At 43.8% G+C, this 18,922-nt stretch overlaps 1 protein-coding gene across 19 annotated transcripts in view; it reads left to right on the top strand.

The window, feature by feature from the left end:
* Positions 1-18,624, top strand: part of LOC149307661 (kinesin-like protein KIF1B) — a 93,203-nt gene extending 74,579 nt beyond the window's left edge. For 11 of the 19 annotated variants that reach the window (XM_089534186.1, XM_089534191.1, XM_089534190.1 and 8 more), the window contains 22 exons: positions 3,022-3,140; positions 3,868-3,953; positions 4,062-4,191; positions 4,590-4,752; positions 5,027-5,117; positions 5,342-5,460; positions 6,026-6,081; positions 7,894-8,002; positions 8,448-8,514; positions 8,642-8,726; positions 8,998-9,103; positions 12,154-12,268; positions 12,453-12,586; positions 13,142-13,203; positions 13,967-14,112; positions 14,518-14,757; positions 14,905-14,976; positions 15,115-15,236; positions 15,604-15,753; positions 17,185-17,377; positions 18,015-18,133; positions 18,536-18,624. In XM_089534186.1, coding sequence (XP_089390312.1) covers positions 3,022-3,140; positions 3,868-3,953; positions 4,062-4,191; positions 4,590-4,752; positions 5,027-5,117; positions 5,342-5,460; positions 6,026-6,081; positions 7,894-8,002; positions 8,448-8,514; positions 8,642-8,726; positions 8,998-9,103; positions 12,154-12,268; positions 12,453-12,586; positions 13,142-13,203; positions 13,967-14,112; positions 14,518-14,757; positions 14,905-14,976; positions 15,115-15,236; positions 15,604-15,753; positions 17,185-17,377; positions 18,015-18,133; positions 18,536-18,578 — 2,527 coding nt within the window. In that variant the 3' untranslated portion in view covers positions 18,579-18,624. Of the gene's footprint in view, positions 1-3,021; positions 3,141-3,867; positions 3,954-4,061; positions 4,192-4,589; positions 4,753-5,026; positions 5,118-5,341; positions 5,461-6,025; positions 6,082-6,760; positions 6,962-7,893; positions 8,003-8,447; positions 8,515-8,641; positions 8,727-8,997; positions 9,104-9,883; positions 9,911-12,153; positions 12,269-12,452; positions 12,587-13,141; positions 13,204-13,966; positions 14,113-14,517; positions 14,758-14,904; positions 14,977-15,114; positions 15,237-15,603; positions 15,754-17,184; positions 17,378-18,014; positions 18,134-18,535 lie in introns of all 19 variants that reach the window. The other 8 variants (XM_089534196.1, XM_089534193.1, XM_089534192.1 and 5 more) reach the window with 2 other exon arrangements.
* Positions 18,625-18,922: the final 298 nt, after the last annotated feature.

Genomic DNA, 18,922 nt, shown 5'->3' with positions numbered 1-18,922 from the left:
CGCCCTGAGTATAGAAGCCACTGTAAATCTGTCTTGGAAGCAATGTAAATTAGGCTCCCCAAAGGATGCATATATCTTTAAATTTATTTAATCCCTGCACACTGCACAATATGTTGCCAGAGTGGATGTATCTCATTGGTGCAGAAGAAGGCATTTACCGATTCTACCCAGGCAGTACGGCAAAGCATTTCTGCTAAACTAGCTTTGCAATCTAAACTATGATTGCATTTCCAAATCTAAAAGCACCTTCACTGGCGTCATGTGTCCTTAACCCCCAGCAAAAGTGGAGGGCCCATTTGCTGGGATGCATAGTCCGTGTCTCTTTTCCCTCTCTGCATACGAAAAAGCAGAGTAAATGCAGAGCTCCGTCCATCTCTTTTTGGAAAGCACATGGACCTCCTGAGTTGGTTTGGAGCAGATCATGCTTACCCATGGCTCCTTGCAGCCGCGCAAAGGCAATGTATTCAGTGTGTGTCGCCTGCCATCTTGTGGCTCCAAGTAAAAGAGCTAGTCCCTGCCGCTGGCTCCTTTTTGGCACGCCGGGTTTTAGCATCCCAGCTCTTTCTTTAGGCTGGGCAAATAGCCAGAAGGGAGGTGGGAAAAGAAAGCTCTGCAACACGCTTTCCCCCTTTGAAATCCTGGCCCCTGATGTTGTGTTTATCTAAAGAAAACAAAAAAGCCATCATGATCATTCTCTTGAGTTCCGTTTGTCATTGTGTTTCGATACAGATTTTCACATTCATTTTATTAATTCCTTTTTTTGGTTTTTTGTGAATGTTTTCCTCACCAATCTTTCTGCTAATGTAGCTTTCCCCCTTTTTCAGTCTGCTGCTGTCTCCTCTTCAGAAATCCTAGATTCCCTGCTCTTTCCGTGATGTTTAGTTTGCAGGCGAAAGAACTATTGCTTCTACTCAATGCATAAATAATGTGTAGAATTCACTACTGCAAGATATAGTGTGGCTGTTAGACCCAGGGAGAGACAAAAGATGGCCATCCAGATGTTGTTAGCTTGCACCTCCCATCCTCACTCATCATTCGTTATGCTGGCTAGAGGTGATGGGAATTGCAGTCCAATAACATCTGGAGATAACATTTCCTAGCCCTGGTTTTTAATGGCTTTTAAAAGGATTTTGTCAATCCTATAGACGTTAGCATGGCTCTGGAACATCCATATTTGGAGGCAGAAAGTGTGTTAGATATTGTGGTTTGAGTGATGGACTATGACTCTGGAAGACAAGGATTCAAATTCCTGCTCCGCGACGGAAACTCACAGGGTGACACTGGGCAAGTCTTACTCCCTCAGCGTCACAGGAAGGTGACAGCAAATCTCATTGGAACAAACAACTATACAACAAAACAAACTAGAAATTCCATAGCCACGTGAGGACAGCATGGCATGCTCAGGGATCACATAAAGTGGATTTTGAATAGCTGGGATATTTTCCTGAGCGGAGGGTGTTAGGATTCCTTGGCATGGTCCACAATAGAGTCCTTGAGTACAAAGGAGCCAGTTTGCAAATGGTTGGCTTTGCTCCTTGGTTCCAGAAGCAGCATAGCTTTTGAGTATAAGAGTAAAAACCATGACACCAGAACTTAATCCGAATTGCACCCGCTGTCTCAGTTTTTGGGAGCTGTTCCCTTAAGTTGTAAGAGTTATATATTTGGATGCAGTTTTAACATTTAATGGTGAAGAAGTAGAGGAAAATGTTAACTGTCAGGTCTGTTTCATAGTGATGAAAAGCAGATGCTCAAATATTTACAATGGTGTAGATTATAATATTGCATCTTCTGGAATCTGTTACCTGCTATAACCTCCGCTGGGAAATAAAATGACATCTGAGTTGCAGTGGTGCCTTTTTTAAAAAAAACAGCAACAACAACAACACAAACACAACAACACATTTTTTCTCTCCCGGCAGCATCTGTGTCCCCACTTCTTCTGAGCAGACTGAAAAAAGTAGATTCTCATTGCTTTATTTGAGTGCTGATTTGCAGCTATTTCTGTTCATATTTTCATTGTGTTGCTGTTAGTGCTTTCTTAATCCTTTTTTTTTTTTGTTGTACTGCCATTTTGTCAACATTTTTGTTATAGTATACATATTTAATAATTTCAACTTACGTTTTACATCACTCACTTCCTTTTCATTTCAGGAAACTTCCATCTAGTGAGGCAAGGAGCAAATAAATCTTTACAAGATACTAGTCCATAGTTTCTGAGCATGCATGGCCACACATGGCTAAATGTAGTCATTTGTGGCAGAGAAGACCCCCTCCCTGATATTGCTTTAGCCTTAGTAAAATAGTGACAGTAACGATGGGGAACGACAATTTGAAATTAACACACAATTTTTTAACAAACTGAATCTCTTTTGGACACATTAATGGGAACAGGATTAGTTCCCCTCCTTCTGCTTGCAGATTAATTCTTTACAATTCAAAATATGAAATGAATGTTATTTCATGCCATGTCAGAGACATGTGGAGACATGAACTTCTAAGGAATACAAGCTAATGTTTGCAGGGATGAGTTCTCAGTTTGGGTATCGTCATTGAAATTTGCACAGAAACAAGAGATCTGATCCCCTTCAAAGGGCTTCTGCTTGCTCAGAATACATTGTGAAGAAAAACTAATGTTTTAACACTTGCCTGTTATATCCTTCATATGGTGTACTTACAGTGTTTTTAAAAGGCCCTTGTCACCCATGAATCTGAATTGTTAGAGATTTGCTCAACCCAATATGTTAATGGCTGTGTTCCATTTCAAAAACCATCTTTGATAAACCAACATCACGATGTATAAATTTATTCCTGATGAGTTGCTAGGTGAGGTATTATACCTTTCTGCAAATCTTGGCTGTGAGTTGAACATGTGAGTGCCATCCTGTGTGGAATGGCAGAGCCAAATGTATACAGTATTGTGCCTATTTAGGTAGCCAGTTGCAAGTATTGTTTTATAAATGTCAGTCTAATGTATGTACTGGGTTATAATCTCTTCTTCTTTCTTCTGTTCCACTCTGCCAGGGCATTTGTGTACTTGAGCAATCTCCTCTATCCAGTGCCGCTCATCCACAGGGTCGCTGTGGTCAGCGAGAAGGGGGAAGTGCGCGGATTTCTCCGTGTGGCTGTCCAAGCTATAGCTGGTAAGGTGCTGCACTTACTCCAGGTTTGGGATACCTTTGGGTCTCCAGATGGTTAGGCTACATCTCCCGTCAGCATGGCCACTGGATTGTGGGAGCTCACATTTGCCTAAGTCAGTGGTTCCCAACCTGTGGGTCGGGACCCTTTTGGGGGTCGAATGACCCTTTCATGGGGGTTGCCTAAGACCATTGGAAAACACCTATTTAATTACAGTTATGAAGTAGTGATGAAAGTAATTTCATGAGTTTGGGTCACCATAACATGAGGAACTGTATTAAGGGGTCGTGGCATTAGGAAGGTTGGGAACCACTGGCCTAAGTGGTAGTAGAATTGACCACTTTTGCAATAGCCATATTCAGCAAGCAACTACCTTTATGTTGTAGGGGAGCCAGCAAAGTGGTTGATGCACTGTGGGACCATCGCTCATTGTATGCTCCCAGAGTGCATCTAGACAACTGCTGATGTACATTGGTAGAATCTGAAGCACACCAGTCTTAGCATTTCCTCCTCTGTCCTTCAGAAAAGAGTGACACAGGTTTGATTTTGATATGATGATATCTGGAGTTCTGTAAAATTATTTTTGGTCAGAGTAATTCAGTGGATCTGAACCATCATAAAGCAATGGTTGAAGTTTACCTTTTTTAAGGGATAACTTCAGTTAGTTAGAGGTTTGTTTGTTCGTTTGAGGATTTTAGCTCATTTTTTGGTTTTCGTTTTGTTTTTCATAAGCGGATGAAGAAGCCCCTGACTATGGATCTGGTGTTCGGCAGTCTGGAACGGCTAAGATCTCTTTTGATAATGAATATTTTAATAAGGTAACTTCAACCAAATTTTGGTATCAACCAGTACCTGCTGTGTTCTTTCTACCATAAAATGAGATCAAGAGGCTCAACTCATAGATCTTTCCCCCCTCTTTGTTTTAGAGCGACTTCTCAGCGGTTGCAATGACCCGTTCTGGATTGTCCTTGGAGGAACTGCGAATTGTGGAAGGGCAGGGACAGAGTTCAGAGGTCATCACACCTCCTGAAGAAATCAATAGAATAAATGACCTTGGTGAGTAAGATGAAATTGTTTGGGCAGGCGAGAATGGAAGATCTCATTTGGTGTTTCAGGGAAGGATTTAGGCTAGGTCACACTGAGGACAAAGAGATACTGGACAATGATTGATAAGTCCATATGTTGCATATTTAAACATGGATATCAAAGAGGATAGCTTTCAGAATATGGGCTTTCCTCATAGGGTCAGGATCTCCTTTTGTAGGAGATGGTGGTGGGTGGGAAAACTAGGAGCACATAAGTACAACTTTTGAGGATGTTGGCATTATCATGGAAGGTATGGTGTCGTCATGGGAAATGTAGATGTGATTTTGAGCAACTTCTTGTGAACGCAGTCTCAAGATGTCCAAGCACTTCACAGAGCAATTCTACCTGCTGCTTTTTTTCCCTCCCAGACCTGAAGTCTACCACTTTGCTAGATGGCAAGATGGCCATGGAAGGCTTTACCGAAGAGGTTGGTGATCATCTGAAGTTGGGTAGCGTATTTACTTTCCGTGTGACAGTGCTGCAAGCCAGTGGGATCCTCCCGGAATATGCGGATATCTTTTGCCAGTTCAAGTAAGTACCTGCCCTGAGCAACAAGAATATATATTGATTCAGTAGCATTGTGAACGACCTACATATCTGTAGTGGCAGTTCTTCTCAGTAATGTTGCAAATAAGGAGACATCCTTCAGAATCAGCAGCAGTATTGGGGTGATATGTTTGGGTTCAGTGTTATCCTGCAGGTAGGCTTCACCAGACTGTCAAAGAGGTTATAGCCCAAGAAAAGTTAAGTAGTGCTGGCCTAAAACCATAAAGGTTTCTAACGTAGCTTTTTCTTGTTGCCCTAGCTTTCTGCATAGACACGACGAAGCCTTTTCTACTGAACCGCTCAAAAATAACGGCCGTGGAACGCCTCTGGGTTTCTATCATGTCCAGAATGTAAGTGAAAGTGAGCCAAGGATGAGCAGCCTCTCAGTTTGGTATGCTTTGGGGAAACTATTCCTCCCCCCATGGCTTTGAACATTTATTTAAGAACAATGGAGGAGGTGGTAGACAGAAACTTGGATATCCATGAGCATTTCCAGCTGTTTGCTGATGGTTTTCTCAGCTACTGTAGTTTTATACAGGCAGACTGATGGTGTGTCCTTTGTCTCCTCTGCTAGATTTCTGTGGAAGTGACAGAATCTTTTGTGGAATACATTAAGACGAAGCCTATAGTATTTGAAGTCTTTGGACACTATCAGCAACATCCACTCCATCTGCAGGGACAGGATCTTATCAGGTACTTGAATATGAGCGTTGGATGGCAGGGAAAGAAAACCAAACATTACCCAGCCTGCTAACAATTCCTGAGGGTACAGTTATCCACATCGCTCCCTCTCTGTATTATATTGGCCACCTTTTTCATCAGAACTGGGACTTAGGGCAGCTTACAGAGCTACGTATAAAAGCACATACCAGTAAAAAGTAGAAAAACTTAAAATATAATTAAACTACCCATAGCGTTGAAACATATCTGATAAAAAGACCAGCAATAGAAATAGCACAACACACTGCGAAAAGTCTCTTCCTGTCTCTTTTAGGAAAATAAGGATATGATAGTCACCACCATAGTACTGTGGCTAGAATGAGAACAGTCTGTAGAACATAAGAGCAGCCATGTTGGATCCCAGAAAAGGCCTGTCTAGTGTCCATTTGTTGTCTCTGATAGGTCTACCAGCAAGACCTGAATGCAAACTTCCACTGTAATGAATTAAGATAATTTCATTGATGTTATAAATGCATTTTAGAAGTTGCAACTGGGGTTGAGATCTCACCAGTGGAATAACTGCCTTCTTCTTCCATAGCCCTCCACAGCCTTCCCGGCGATACTTTCCTCCTCCTATGCCACTCTCAAAACCAGGTAGGAACACTCTCTTCATCCTATTAGCTTACATACATTGAAACAAGAAGAGAAGAAAGAATATGCAGCTGTTTCCCCAAGATTGTTTTCCCAGCTTAGTGTAGGGGGGAAAAGATCCCAGCCTGTGGAAGGTGTTTTGTAGCCCACCTGCTCAACATAGTGGGCCATCTAGGCTCAGGGTGAGTGAAGGGAGCTGAGCAGCTTTTCTACAACTGGCCTGTGTGGTTGTTTGTAGGCAACTCACAAGCAAGAGTGTGTCTGTGGGCCTGGAGGGATCTGTCCCTCCCTCCAGTCATATCCCAGAGCAAAAAATTGCTTTAGAGAAAATGACTTTCGGGATGAGAGGTTGCAGCTGTCTTGATCACAGCAAATGATTCAGTCTGCTTCTAAGAGGAGCTCTGTTCTATTTACACATAACTGCGTTGTTCCATCTTCAGTAACACTCATGACCCTCAGCTTGCTGCAACAATCCCTGGATTTTCTTTGTTTCCTTTTCAATGGTGCATGTTGAATTCTTCTGTTTTTCTTTTCTTTTCTCCCTCTCTGTCCCATCCCATCTCCTCGGTTTGTCCCCTCTTCAAATTCCTCCTCTTGTCCTGCCGTTGCCTGCTTGCCTCATACTTCCTCCCACGCCTCCACTTTTCTCCTCTTACCCTCATCCTCCCACCACCTTTTCCAGACCATGAGAGAAAAATTGAGTTGATCAGGTATCTCATGTCTGGCTATGTAAACGTGCATGTGTTGAACACGTTCTCCGAGCATGCCAACGTGCTTGCCTCTTCTGCCGTGGCAGCTTTCCAGGATGGGGCCGACCAGCTGCCACCATTTCTCTTTCTGCCAATCCCCAGCTGTCAGACTGAGCGGTTCCCCAAGCGAGATGGTTAGTAGTCAAGTTCCGTCTATGATAGATGTAGGAACAACCCTCTGCCGCCCTTTCCCCAGACCTCAGCCCTGGCCATTGGCTTTCGTTGCTCTCCAGATACTGGCCCAGTTCAGATGATCATATCTTGGATTAACAAGAAATACCCAATGACTTATAGTTTCATCCAAATCAGAAAACTATGGTTAGCAGCTTCAAAACAAAGACTCTACAGCAAACTATAGTTTCATTGAGTCTAATAAACCATGGTTAATATCTTTGGAACAAGTCTTCAATTAACTATAGTTCCACGTTTCATCAAAAATAGAAAAACATGGCTAGCAAGCTTTGAACCACCAGGTGTTCAATAAACTACAGTTTCATGTTTCATCTAAACCAGAAAAACATTGCTAGCATCTTCAGAACAAACTAGGATAATAAACCATGGCTTGAAATCATTTTAATATCCTGACTTTGTCCCAAATGCAGTAATTGCATTTTTCCAGGTCAGATGAAGCTGGAAGCTATAGTCCAAGGCTCAAGGTGCTCCAGACACTGTTGAAATCCATTGCCCTTTAGTCCTAGCTGGTCTGGCTAGTGATGCTGTATGGTGGGAGCAGTAGTAGTTTATCAGGATCTGAAGAAGCTTCTCTCCTTGCCGCATGTAATGGAAATCTATTAGCTTTGGTTTTGGATGTGATAAAGGAAGGAAGAAATGTAGATGTAGAAAAGACTCCCTTGTGTCTTGTTTTCTGAAGCCAAGCAATGATTGTCCAAACACATGTTTGTCCAAACACATCTGTTACCATGATACTTCACAGAGCACTGACGCTTCCATGAAAGGCCAGGGCTGCACAGTTTTTAGGCCCTTCTAGGACTCTTGTGATAATCTAATCATAGACTTTTGTGTGTCTTACATTACCATTTTTAATTAAGCCTTTTTCCTCTTACAGTCCCAGCTACCAAGCTTAATACAGTGAATAAGCCCAGCTTGGGACAGAGTGTGACCAAATACGATCTCCTTGTCTGGTTTGAGATCAGCGAGTTGGAGCCAACTGGAGAGTAAGTTCAGCCTTGTTTCCGCCATATAGTTTGGGATGCTTGACTAACATGAGAAACACCATTTGTCAGCAAGGGCAGAAGATTTTCCAATCCCACTGGATCCCCACAAAGACTCCTTTAGGCTGTGGAACAGGGCACAGGATTCTGGTTCCTGGGAATTTCTCCCACTGGCAGATAGCCAGGGTGATGAGAGATCTTGAAACTATGTATTTTGGGGGATAGGTGAAGGTATTAGGTGTGTTTAGCTTTGAGAAAGGAAGGTAAAGAGAAGATGTAAGAGTTGTCTTTGAACAGCATGGAGGCCTATCATGCAGAAGATGGAGGACACTCATTCTGAATTGCTCCTAAAAGCAAGACCAGGAGGCTGGAAAATGCAGGGAAGGAGATAACGTTCAGGGAAACTCCTCTCTAATCTGGGCTTTATGTCCTCCTCTCTTCCCTTCAGATACATTCCTGCTATTGTTGACCACACAAGTGGATTGCCTTGCCAAGGAACATTCCTGCTTCACCAGGTACTACAGTTCCTTTAAGAATCAGCTAAACAGCCAAGTGCTCTTTGCATAAGCAGAAAGACATCCACCATGTTGGATTTAACTGGGTTCAAATAGGACTTTGTTGTTTTTGTATTAATTTCCTCAGGGAATACAACGTAGGATCACTGTCACAATTATCCATGAGAAAGGAAATGAGCTGCACTGGAAAGATGTGAGGGAGCTAGTGGTTGGTAAGTATTTCCTCCTGCCTCCCTTGAGTTATCTCTTCTCTCACCACAGGAATCCCTTTGGGGATTTTCTTAGGACTGTTTCACCTGGTTTGATGGTTTTGTGAAGCTTGGCCACCAAGTCTCAGTTCCAATCTAGTACCATCCCTCTGATAAATACACCTCTCAAGTTGCCACATTGGAAAATGTTTGTCATGTTCATACACTATTCTTCTGTTCCTCCTCCTCCTCCTATTGTTGTTGTTGTATTGCTTTTGTCTCCTTCCCCTTTCAGGGCGCATCAGAAACAAAGCGGAAGTGGATGACGGCGCAGTGGATGCAATCTTATCCCTGAATATTATCTCTGCAAAATATCTGAGAATTTCACACAGCTCTAACAGGTAAGAAGATCTAACGGTGACTTTGCTGCCAGATAGGATACATCTAATTCTGCCTTCCCCAACCTGGTAGCCTCCCAGATGTGCTGAAGTACATCATCTATCATCTATGACCATTGCCTGTGGTGTGAGCCCAGTAGAACCAGTGGTCCAAAGTATCTGAAAGGCGGTAGGTTGGGCAGGGCTGCTCAAAGGATGCTGTAACCTGTGGTTTAGGCAGAACAGTGTTCTCAAGATATATGTCAGATTTTATAGGTGGTCCCCACATTGTCCTCCATCTGGGGCCTGCACCTGTATTGAGTTGAACTCAAGAAACTTCTGTAGCAAGCCTGGAATGTAGGACCAAATTGCTGCCTTTCAGATTTCTTTTGGCCACATTGCAGGGAGCTTATTTATTTACTGTTCTGTACCTTCCATATTTTTGTATCAGAGAAAAGTAGCTTCCACAATGCCTTGACATCTTGTCAGTGTGATGCTGCCCCTTAAGCACTGACAGTAGTCCAGTTAATTTATTCTTTGTTTTGGGGAGGCCTAGGGAGTAGCTTCTGCTTTCAGGGGGATACATGACAGCAATACAGTTGGAAAATACCAATAATGGGATACACATCTTGTGGTGTGTCGCTGTGTGTGTACGTTGAAAAAGTCTGTGCATTCCATGCAAATGTAGTTTTGGGTTGCTGCTTGGCCATTCCGCTTGTTTGCTCTTGTGTCTGCGTTTTTCTTTTCCCTCTCAGCTGTTCTCGCTTTGGGCTGCACTAATGAAAGCTTTCTATGTCTTCACAGGCTCTTCCTTGATAAGGATATGCCTAGGTATTTTTCAGTTCGCTTCCTTTGCGCATAAAGATTCTGCCTTAAGAGTAGAATGCTTTATGTCTTTTCCCTAATAAATAGTCTTTAGCAAATATCCTGGCGTGTTTGGCTCCCTCTCCCGTTCCTTGGAGTTTATGAAAGCCCTGTTCTCCGAATGAACAGAAGCACAAACTCCCAGACTCTTTTTTCCTCCTTGTGTTCCATGCATCCCTCCCTTTTCTCCCTTCCACAATGCCTTGACATTACCCTTTGTGAGTTTTCCTAACCTTCTCCTCTATCTTTCCCTGCCTTCTTTCTGCCGGCAAGCAAAGGCCTTTCTGTTTGGGCAGGCGTTTGCTTTTCAGTCACATGGCAGAAGGGGGCTTGAAAGTGGTGCACTTTTATTTGGTGTCTGTTCAGTTAGTGGTTTTAATGTATTTTAGACTGATTTTAAACATGCACTTTTAAACAGAATTGTTGTTCATTTGTTTTTAAACTTTGGTAAAATAAGATGTAAGCCAACTTTTATTCTAAATCATTATAAGCAGCTCTGGATCCTATGCTGGGTGAAAAGTAGGATATAAATTATATATATATATATATATATATATATATATATATATATATATATATCCCCCCTCAAGCCAACCAACTTCTGCCCTAGAAAGTCAGTGTTCTTGATTTACGAACGAAGGTGTGAGAACAGGCCCAGCGTATGGTGTAAAGGTGTCTTGTGTCACCACTTGTTGGCTTTGCTTGCCAGCATAAGTGGTGGGCACTGACAGGGAAAAGTGGCGATGTGGTGGCACAGTTAGGGACAAGGAGAAAGCCCCTGTCACCAGGGAGATTGTCTGCCCTTTGCCAGCATTCATCTTGCCTTCTTGGCATACTTGTCAGGGCTGGATTCCCAAGTTGGCTCCCTGCTTGTCTCTCCCTCTTTTCTGCATGGCTCTTGTTCCCAGAATGTCTGTGTCCTATAGTGAAAGTTCGAGTTGGTCGTTCCCATTTTTTGTACACTTGTGCTGATAGGACTCCAGATCTCTCTCTCTTTCTTTCTCTCTAACAACTTTAGTTTCTGCTTTGCTCATCTCCATGGTACTAATCCAGAACTTTATGTGTACAATTTAACTTCACCTATTCCTCTCCTCCACGTCTATTATTTGAAACTGCAGAAAGGACCAGTATCTCTCCCACCTCTCTCTCTCTCTCTACCTACCTAGTAGAAATAGATGGTGTGAGGACAAATTTGCTCAGAAGACTAAGTTAGGACTTCTGGGTGACTTCTGACAGCTGGGAGTAAGAAGATTACTTTTTGTTTCCCTGCTGTTTAACAAAAGCAGCAACGAAATGACTCCTGACAGCCCTAAATTATATTACATAAGTAAAAGACCTTTTGGGTAAGAGGTAGCAGTCTTCTGTATGGGAGGCCTATGTGCTCCTTTCCGTTCTGGTGGTGAGAATGAATGCCTGGGCTGACATTGCTTTCATTCTGAGTATATGTCTTTCATACCAAGGTACAGTTTTTATACTTTACAAGCGCTTTCACTTGTGTCCGAGGAGACAGCCCTCGACAGCAATCTCTCAATCTCTATTGTGCTTGGTAGCCTAGGAGGATTTAGTGATCTTCTCAGTTTTCTCACCCTGGCTTTGCAGCTTTTCTGCATTTGTGTTTTGCCTTCTCCCTTCTTTTCTCTAATCCTTCAGCCTTCTTCTTTTGGCAATGCCCATGTTCTTGCAACATGCCAAGGCATAGACCTGTGTGCTCCCAAAATCTCTGTTGGATTTGTAGGGAGGAATCCTCAGCGCTGATAAAATCATGGGGCTTCTCCCAGAGTTTTTCAGTGTATGAGTAAATAGTTCTGTTAAGGGCTGCTGATACCCAGGTACCATGCCAAAATGGGTGCTTTTAAAAAACTGGGCTTGGGCCATGCATGCTGCTGTATATAGAACTTGGCTGCCACCTCCTTTTATTTCCTTAATCTCTTGTGACAGCCATTCTTTGGGGGACGGGTTTTTTGCTTTATGTGGTACCTGGCTGCCACCTCTTAGCTTTCTTAACCCAGAATGACAGCCATTCTCTTGAAGAAAGGACTCCTAAATCAGGGACTACATAGTATTGCATCCATTGAGCACAGCAGCAAAACCCTTCCCTCCCTGTGGTTTTGTAAACTGGGATCCTTGGAAAGGTGCTTTGGCCAGGGGTTCACCCCAGTATATTCTGTGGGTCTTATCAGTATCTGACTTCTCTGTCCTGCTCCCTTCAGAACTTTCTACCGCTTTGAGGCGGTCTGGGACAGCTCCCTCCACAACTCCCTTCTCCTGAACCGGGTGACCCCCTATGGAGAGAAGATCTACATGACCCTTTCGGCTTACCTTGAGGTGAGTGTGTTGAGGCAGCCACACTGCAGAAATAATCCAGGTTGACACCGCTTTAACTGCCGTTGCTCAATGCTATGGGATTCTGGGAACTGCAGAGAGACATCACAGACCTACTAATTGGTCCATTGGTTTAACTGAGGGTGAGAAACATCTTGACAAACGTCTGTCCCATTCTTCCTTTCAGCTGGACCACTGCATCCAGCCAGCAGTCATTACCAAGGACATCTGCATGGTCTTCTATTCACGAGATGCTAAGATCTCTCCCCCTCGCTCATTGCGCAGCCTCTTTGGCAGCGGTTATTCCAAATCCCCAGATTCGTAAGTTGCTTTATCTTGCCTTATATATGCAGGTTGCAGAAAGAGACCGAGAGATACAGACTGGAAGCCATCGTGCTTGTAGTTTGTGGACTAAAGTCAGCTTGGCAGTGGCTTTCTCCTAATAAAGTTTCAAAATATTGTTTGAGTTGGATGTGGGGAACATTTGAGGCAGGAGGCCATGGCATAGAGGCATGCAGAAAGTCCCTGATCCAATCTGTGGCATTTGATGTTCAAAGTCATTTGATGTTCAAAGAAATTGTGTTTGTTTTGCACTGGGAAATTTGCACATGGGAGGCACATTGTTTCCCACTCTTCATTTTATAATAATAAAAGTTAATGATACAGGTTTTGGGTCGACATGATAAAGAGGCAAAGACCAGACTGTGGTAGTTTCACACAGCCGTTCTAATCTGTTAGAAGACATGACTGTGTGAACTGACTTCTCCAATCCTTGATGGTTCGTGAAGGATGAGGCTGTTTCTACAGACTGTGATTTTGCCCACATTATTTCTGAGACGTTGTTTTTGTGTTCTCTCTCTGCTTGTCTGGAAACAGAAATCGCGTAACTGGTATCTATGAGCTGAGCTTGTGCAAAGTGGCGGATACGGGGAGCCCAGGTAAGCAGCCATGTTCTGCATGCTCATATAAATGAGAGGTAACAGTCATAAATGAGAGCCAGTATGGCATCCTGGTAAGAATGGTAGAGTAGGGCTAAGGAGATCTAGGTTCAAATCTTCACATAAATAATCCTGAGCCACTCACTGTTTCTCATCCTAACCTACCTTGCAGGTTTGTTGTGAGGTTTACAGCAAGGAGGAGCATGCGTGCTATTACAAGTTGCTTGAAGGGAAGGAATTTTAACAATCACGACATTAATATTAATAATAACAACATGTCTAAGCATGCAACTTTTTATGGAACTTATTAGTTTATCTCTTTTCCACATTTATTTATTTACAAATATCCATAAATTATCTCTCAAGATTTCATAGGAATGTACTGTACAACAATAATAAAATACACAGTATAAAAGTCTATGCATAAGATCGAGACACTTAGACAATATTTTTATATTTGCTTTTTTGCAAAAGTACTTGAGCCATTTACAGTTTTTTGTACACTAAAATAGGAGACATGGCAGGAAAAAAAGACTGAGCAGATGTGGTTAAAAGACAGGCATGCTGTTGCATAGTGTCCAGATGAAAGGCTACCATTTAAACAGCATAGGGACATGACATTTTGCCGCCTGAAGCAAAGGACATGGTGGCACCCTTCCTATTTGCCTGGGGTGAACGAGGAGTTGCAGCTTTACTTCCTGATAGCTGGCATAGATCCCTTCTATGTGGCTGTTAACTTGAACCCTGTGGCTTTTTTTTTCAGGGATGCAGAGGAGGAGGAGGAAAGTCTTGGACACTTCCGTGGCCTACGTCCGGGGAGAAGAGAATCTGGCAGGCTGGAGGCCCCGAGGGGACAGCCTCATTCTGGAGCACCAGTGGGAATTGGAGAAACTGGAGCTACTGCATGAGGTGGGGTTTGCAGGAGAGCATCAAAGAATAGGTGTTGGGCGATTTGACCCAAGGTTGGAAAAATTATTTTGGGGACTACAACCAAGAAAGGATTTAGTCTCCAAAAGTAATTGTGGGTCTCCTTGGAATAAGCACCCTCTGTAACTGGGAAGGAAAGATGCCAGAAGCCAGAGATTTCTGATTGGCGGTAACCCTGTTTCCTCACCTGGCTCACCTTCCCAGCCAGATGATGCTAGCTGGATTCCTCCCTTTTGTGCTTATCTTCCCCATTTGGGACTCAGTTTGCTTAGGGGAAAGTGGATCAGATTCCACTGAGACATGGGCCAGGTTATGCCCACAGGGTGGGACTTCCCCACCTGTGCCAACAAGCGCCATCCCTTGTGACCTCCTTCTGTTTCCTCTCAGGTTGAGAAGACTCGTCACTTCTTGCTGCTGCGTGAGAAGCTAGGGGACAGCATCCCCAAGTCCTTGAGTGACTCGCTGTCCCCCAGCCTCAGCAGCGGGACCCTCAGTACCTCCACCAGCATCTCCTCCCAGATTTCGTCCACCACCTTTGAGAGTGCCATCACGCCCAGCGAAAGCAGCGGGTATGATTCGACAGATATTGAGAGCCTGGTGGATCGGGAGAAAGAGTTGGCCACCAAGGTACAGAACTACAGCAGTGTCTTTATTTTAAGTTCTTATTTCATACACCTGTCTTCCAAAAAGACCAAGCTTGCTCACGACTAAGACACTCCCAACACAACCCACAGCTAACATACTCTCAAAAGATGACCATTTCTTTATTTTCAGTGCCTGCAGCTTCTTACTCACACGTTCAACCGTGAATATAACCAGGTCTACAACAGCATCAGTGATTGTAAGGTAAATATGCAATATTGGAAAGGGAAACCCCAGCTTACACTTGTGTCTGCATGGAATTGTTTCTTTGCCCTCTCTATGAGGTGTCTGTTTTTTAAAAAGGGGTAACTGACTCCCACGTTGGTTACTTCCAATCTCTAGCTGTCCGATATCTCTCCACTTGGGCGAGACCCGTCAGTTTCAAGCTTCAGCAGCGCTACCCTCACGCCTTCCTCGACCTGTCCATCGCTGGCTGATTCAAGATGCAACTCTGTGGATCAGAAGTGAGTTTTGCTGACAGGAGAAGCTCTTGGGCAGCTTCTTCCTTCACTCCCACCACTCAGTAGACAACATGCAGTCCTCATCCGCTTTGCTGAACCTTTCTGTTTCCCTCTGGCCTCTTCACTTCCATGCCCTAAGGCCAGACAAAGATATTTTGCTGCCAGAGGCAGTGGACAAAGTGGTACCCTCCCTCTGTTCTCTCACTATGGAAGCCAACTGACAGTTAATAAAATGGTATCCTCCACTCCATTTGAGGCAGGAAGCTAGTTTTAAGGGGTCCTGGGCAGGTGATGTCATTCTCCCACTTCAAATGGAAGTGTTGATTTCTTTCTTTCTTTCTTTCTTTCTTTCTTTCTTTCTAAACCTAAGGACCCCCGAAGCAAATTCCCGTGCCTCCAGTCCTGGTCCAGAAGGGGAACCATTCCCAGTGATGCCGCCTGTCGAAGCCTCTTACCTGGCTAGAGCAGGCAAAAATGAGTTCCTGAACCTTGTCCCTGACATTGAGGAAATTCGACCTGGGTAAGTGCCTCTAAGTTCAAGCAGCTGCTCAAGCCCTCTTTTGTAGCCAAAGTAGAAGAAACCCTGCCTTTAAAACAGGGGGGGAAGAGCCAGTTATGGTATTCTTTCTTTCCACTCTGTCTCTTAACTAAGCAAGTGGATGAATGTAAGCAGTCGATCTTTTCAAAAAAGTGTCTGGACAGAAATGTTGAGTACAGGATATATGTACCACTAAAGCAGTGAGATCTTCAGACCACTGAGTTAATGCAGGGCTAGTGTTTGCTTTCAAAATCTAGAATATTAAGTCGCTTCACATTTGGTAGGGCTGGGAGAAGACTGCGTGTCACAGGGATATGATTTAGTGCCATTCAAACATTCACAACTAACAGGTTTTTCAAATGTCAAGTGTGTACAACTCAGATATAAGTAATGTGTGACCAGCAGGGGGCATGAACACATCAAATAAAGAACCATTAGTCATGTTATATTGCTCACCAATGATGATGATGATGGATGATGACTGCACTAGGGTCTTTGTGAACTGACTTTGCTTTCCAGGAAACATATTCAGGAGTAGCCAAGTTGGCCATATAACACAGTACAATAATATCCAAAATCCTCAAAAAGTACCACTGTTTTTTGGATTTGGGTGTTACTGTACTTTGCAGTGTTTTTTAAAATCTTTTGCTCCCTTTCATTTGAATTGCATTTTTAAAAAATAAATATTAGGAAAATAATGCATTATTCCTTATTTCTTCTGTTTGGGGAAGGCTGATACCTCAGTGGGTAGAGTGCATGTTTTGCATGCAAACAACACTCCCCCAACCCAAGTGAACTCCCCTAGAAAGAGGTAGATCTTGGATAAGAGAGGTCAGGATGGGAAGGAGCCTCCTTTCCTGGAGACCTTGGAGAATGGCTGCCTTTCAGAATAGACAGTTTGAAGCAGGGCAGTTTCAAATGGTAAATGAGTGAAATGTTGCCACACAGGCAGAAGTGGCGCATGTTTGGCCCTTGGGTGTTGGGTTCCCCAGATGCTTGAGTTAATGCAGCCAACAGAGTGACACTGAGAGGGCCAAAATGTCCTAACTTCTGATTTCACCTGTTCTGAACCAGCCCCTTGCTTTGCTTGAAGATGAGTTTGGATCTGCATGCTTAAAGTAATGATATTTAATTTTAAATACCGTCACTGATAATTCCATTATGGAGCCTTTTACCTTGACTGGTCTGGCCGGCCTGCTAAGTTTCTTTCTTTAATGAAGATGCCGAGGGTGGCAGATGATTTAGGTTTGCAAAGCTTTACGAAGGGACCTAGTCCTTTGAGGGACAGGGGTGCTGCGATTCTTCCTCCACCACAAACACAAAAGGGGCAATTTCCTCAGGGTTATTTTCAAGACCCATTCCCAGCCTGGCCCTGTGCACTGAATGCTTCTCCTGCTCTTGCTTTGCCCACAGCTCTGTGGTCTCCAAAAAAGGATATTTGCACTTCAAGGAGCCCCTTTCTCCATCATGGGCTAAGCACTTTGTGGTGGTCCGCCGCCCCTATGTTTTCATCTACAACAGCGACAAGGACCCTGTGGAAAGAGGGATCATCAACCTCTCCACAGCTCAGGTGGAGTACAGCGAGGATCAGCAGGCCATGGTGAAGGTCAGTGGCAGCAGCTCCAGATAGATAGATAGATAGATAGATAGATAGATAGATAGATAGATAGATAGATAGATAGGGGTTCTAGCCCTTTGGGATCAATGGGACCTATTTTGAATTTTGGACAGAACACCATGACAAAATGGTTGCCATGGGGGAAGATTGTTGTCCTTTCACAAAATGGTTGTTGTGGGAGCCATTAAGGAAGGAATACGTTACCAGACTTGGGGAACATCCAAGGACTGCGCAGAAGTACAAACAGTGTTTAGAAAGGGGAATGCATTAAGAGTAGGGAACCCAAACAGGAGCACTCCATGTGGCAACTTTTTGTTGCAAGACCCACTTAGACTATCTCAAGAATAAGTCTTATGAGCTTTGGCTTGTTCAAACCAAGGCTTGACTGCCTGTTTCCAAGTGATGTTGGAATAAGGGGCACTGAGAATAAAATCATCATCATCCCATCCACATATAAAGTGTAAGTTGTGGGGGAGGCAATTGATTCCAGATCTTGGCTGATGGGGAAGGAAGGCAGCATTTGGTGCCTCCCTGAACCTTTTCAAATTGCATTATGAATTTCTGTTTTAAGTGGAGATTTAGAGAAAGGCCTGTTTTTATCTGTGTGGTCATTGAAACATTCTAGACACCCAACACCTTTGCCGTGTGCACGAGACACCGTGGCGTCCTCCTCCAGGCCATCAATGACAAAGACATGAATGACTGGCTATACGCTTTCAACCCACTTCTCGCCGGCACGATACGGTAAGAGGCACAAAATGGTGTCATTTACGAGCCAATGTCTGCTACGAAGGAGGCAGGAGGTGGTTTGCCCTGCAGATGGATGGGGAAGCCTTTGCCTCATGGTCTGCTGTGTGAGAGAAGTCAGTGCTCACCTTGGGCAGGCAGAATACATTCATGTTTGGGATTAAGAGGCTAGAATTGTAATCTGGGGTTGGTTTCAAGGCGATCGCGTAACGTGCAGCAGTTGCCCACCTCCGTAGTAATGGAATACAGCCCAGGGAGGTGAGGAAAGAGCTGGAAGAAGGCAAGATGTTAGAGAAGAGCAAGGACCTGTCTGGCAAGAGAGAAATGCTAATATTCCTCCTCTTCTTTCTTTCTTTCTTTCTTTCTTTCTTTCTTTCTTTCTTTCTTTCTCCTGTGCAGGTCCAAACTTGCCCGAAGGCGCTCGGGACAGCTGAAGTACTGAGTCCACGAGGGGGTTCTCATCCCGATCCACCTTGCCCCCCTCTAACACGCCTTCTGATATAGATAAAGCGTTACCTCTCATTTCTCTGTGATTCTTGAATCTCTCTCTTTTCTTGTATGTAATCCTGTGGCTCATCTTTCCTTGCCCCCCTCCGCCCACGCCCTCCTCTTCAGCACTTAATCCAGTTGTTCTAACCTTCTTCTCTTTCTGCCTCTCCACTTTATCAGTCTGAGGATGGTTTCCATTTTTACCTGTGCTGAAAATACTATTACTAGCATGTGGCCAAATGGAAGGAAGAAACAATAGGGAAAACAGGGGTAAAGGGGTGGGGGTTCCAATTTGTA

Source organism: Sceloporus occidentalis, unplaced genomic scaffold (genome assembly GCF_023333645.1).
Source record: "Sceloporus occidentalis isolate IW3139 unplaced genomic scaffold, rSceOcc1.0.p SCAF_8, whole genome shotgun sequence".
Taxonomy (NCBI): Eukaryota; Metazoa; Chordata; class Lepidosauria; order Squamata; family Phrynosomatidae; genus Sceloporus; species Sceloporus occidentalis.
This window is presented reverse-complemented; position numbering and strand designations above follow the sequence as displayed.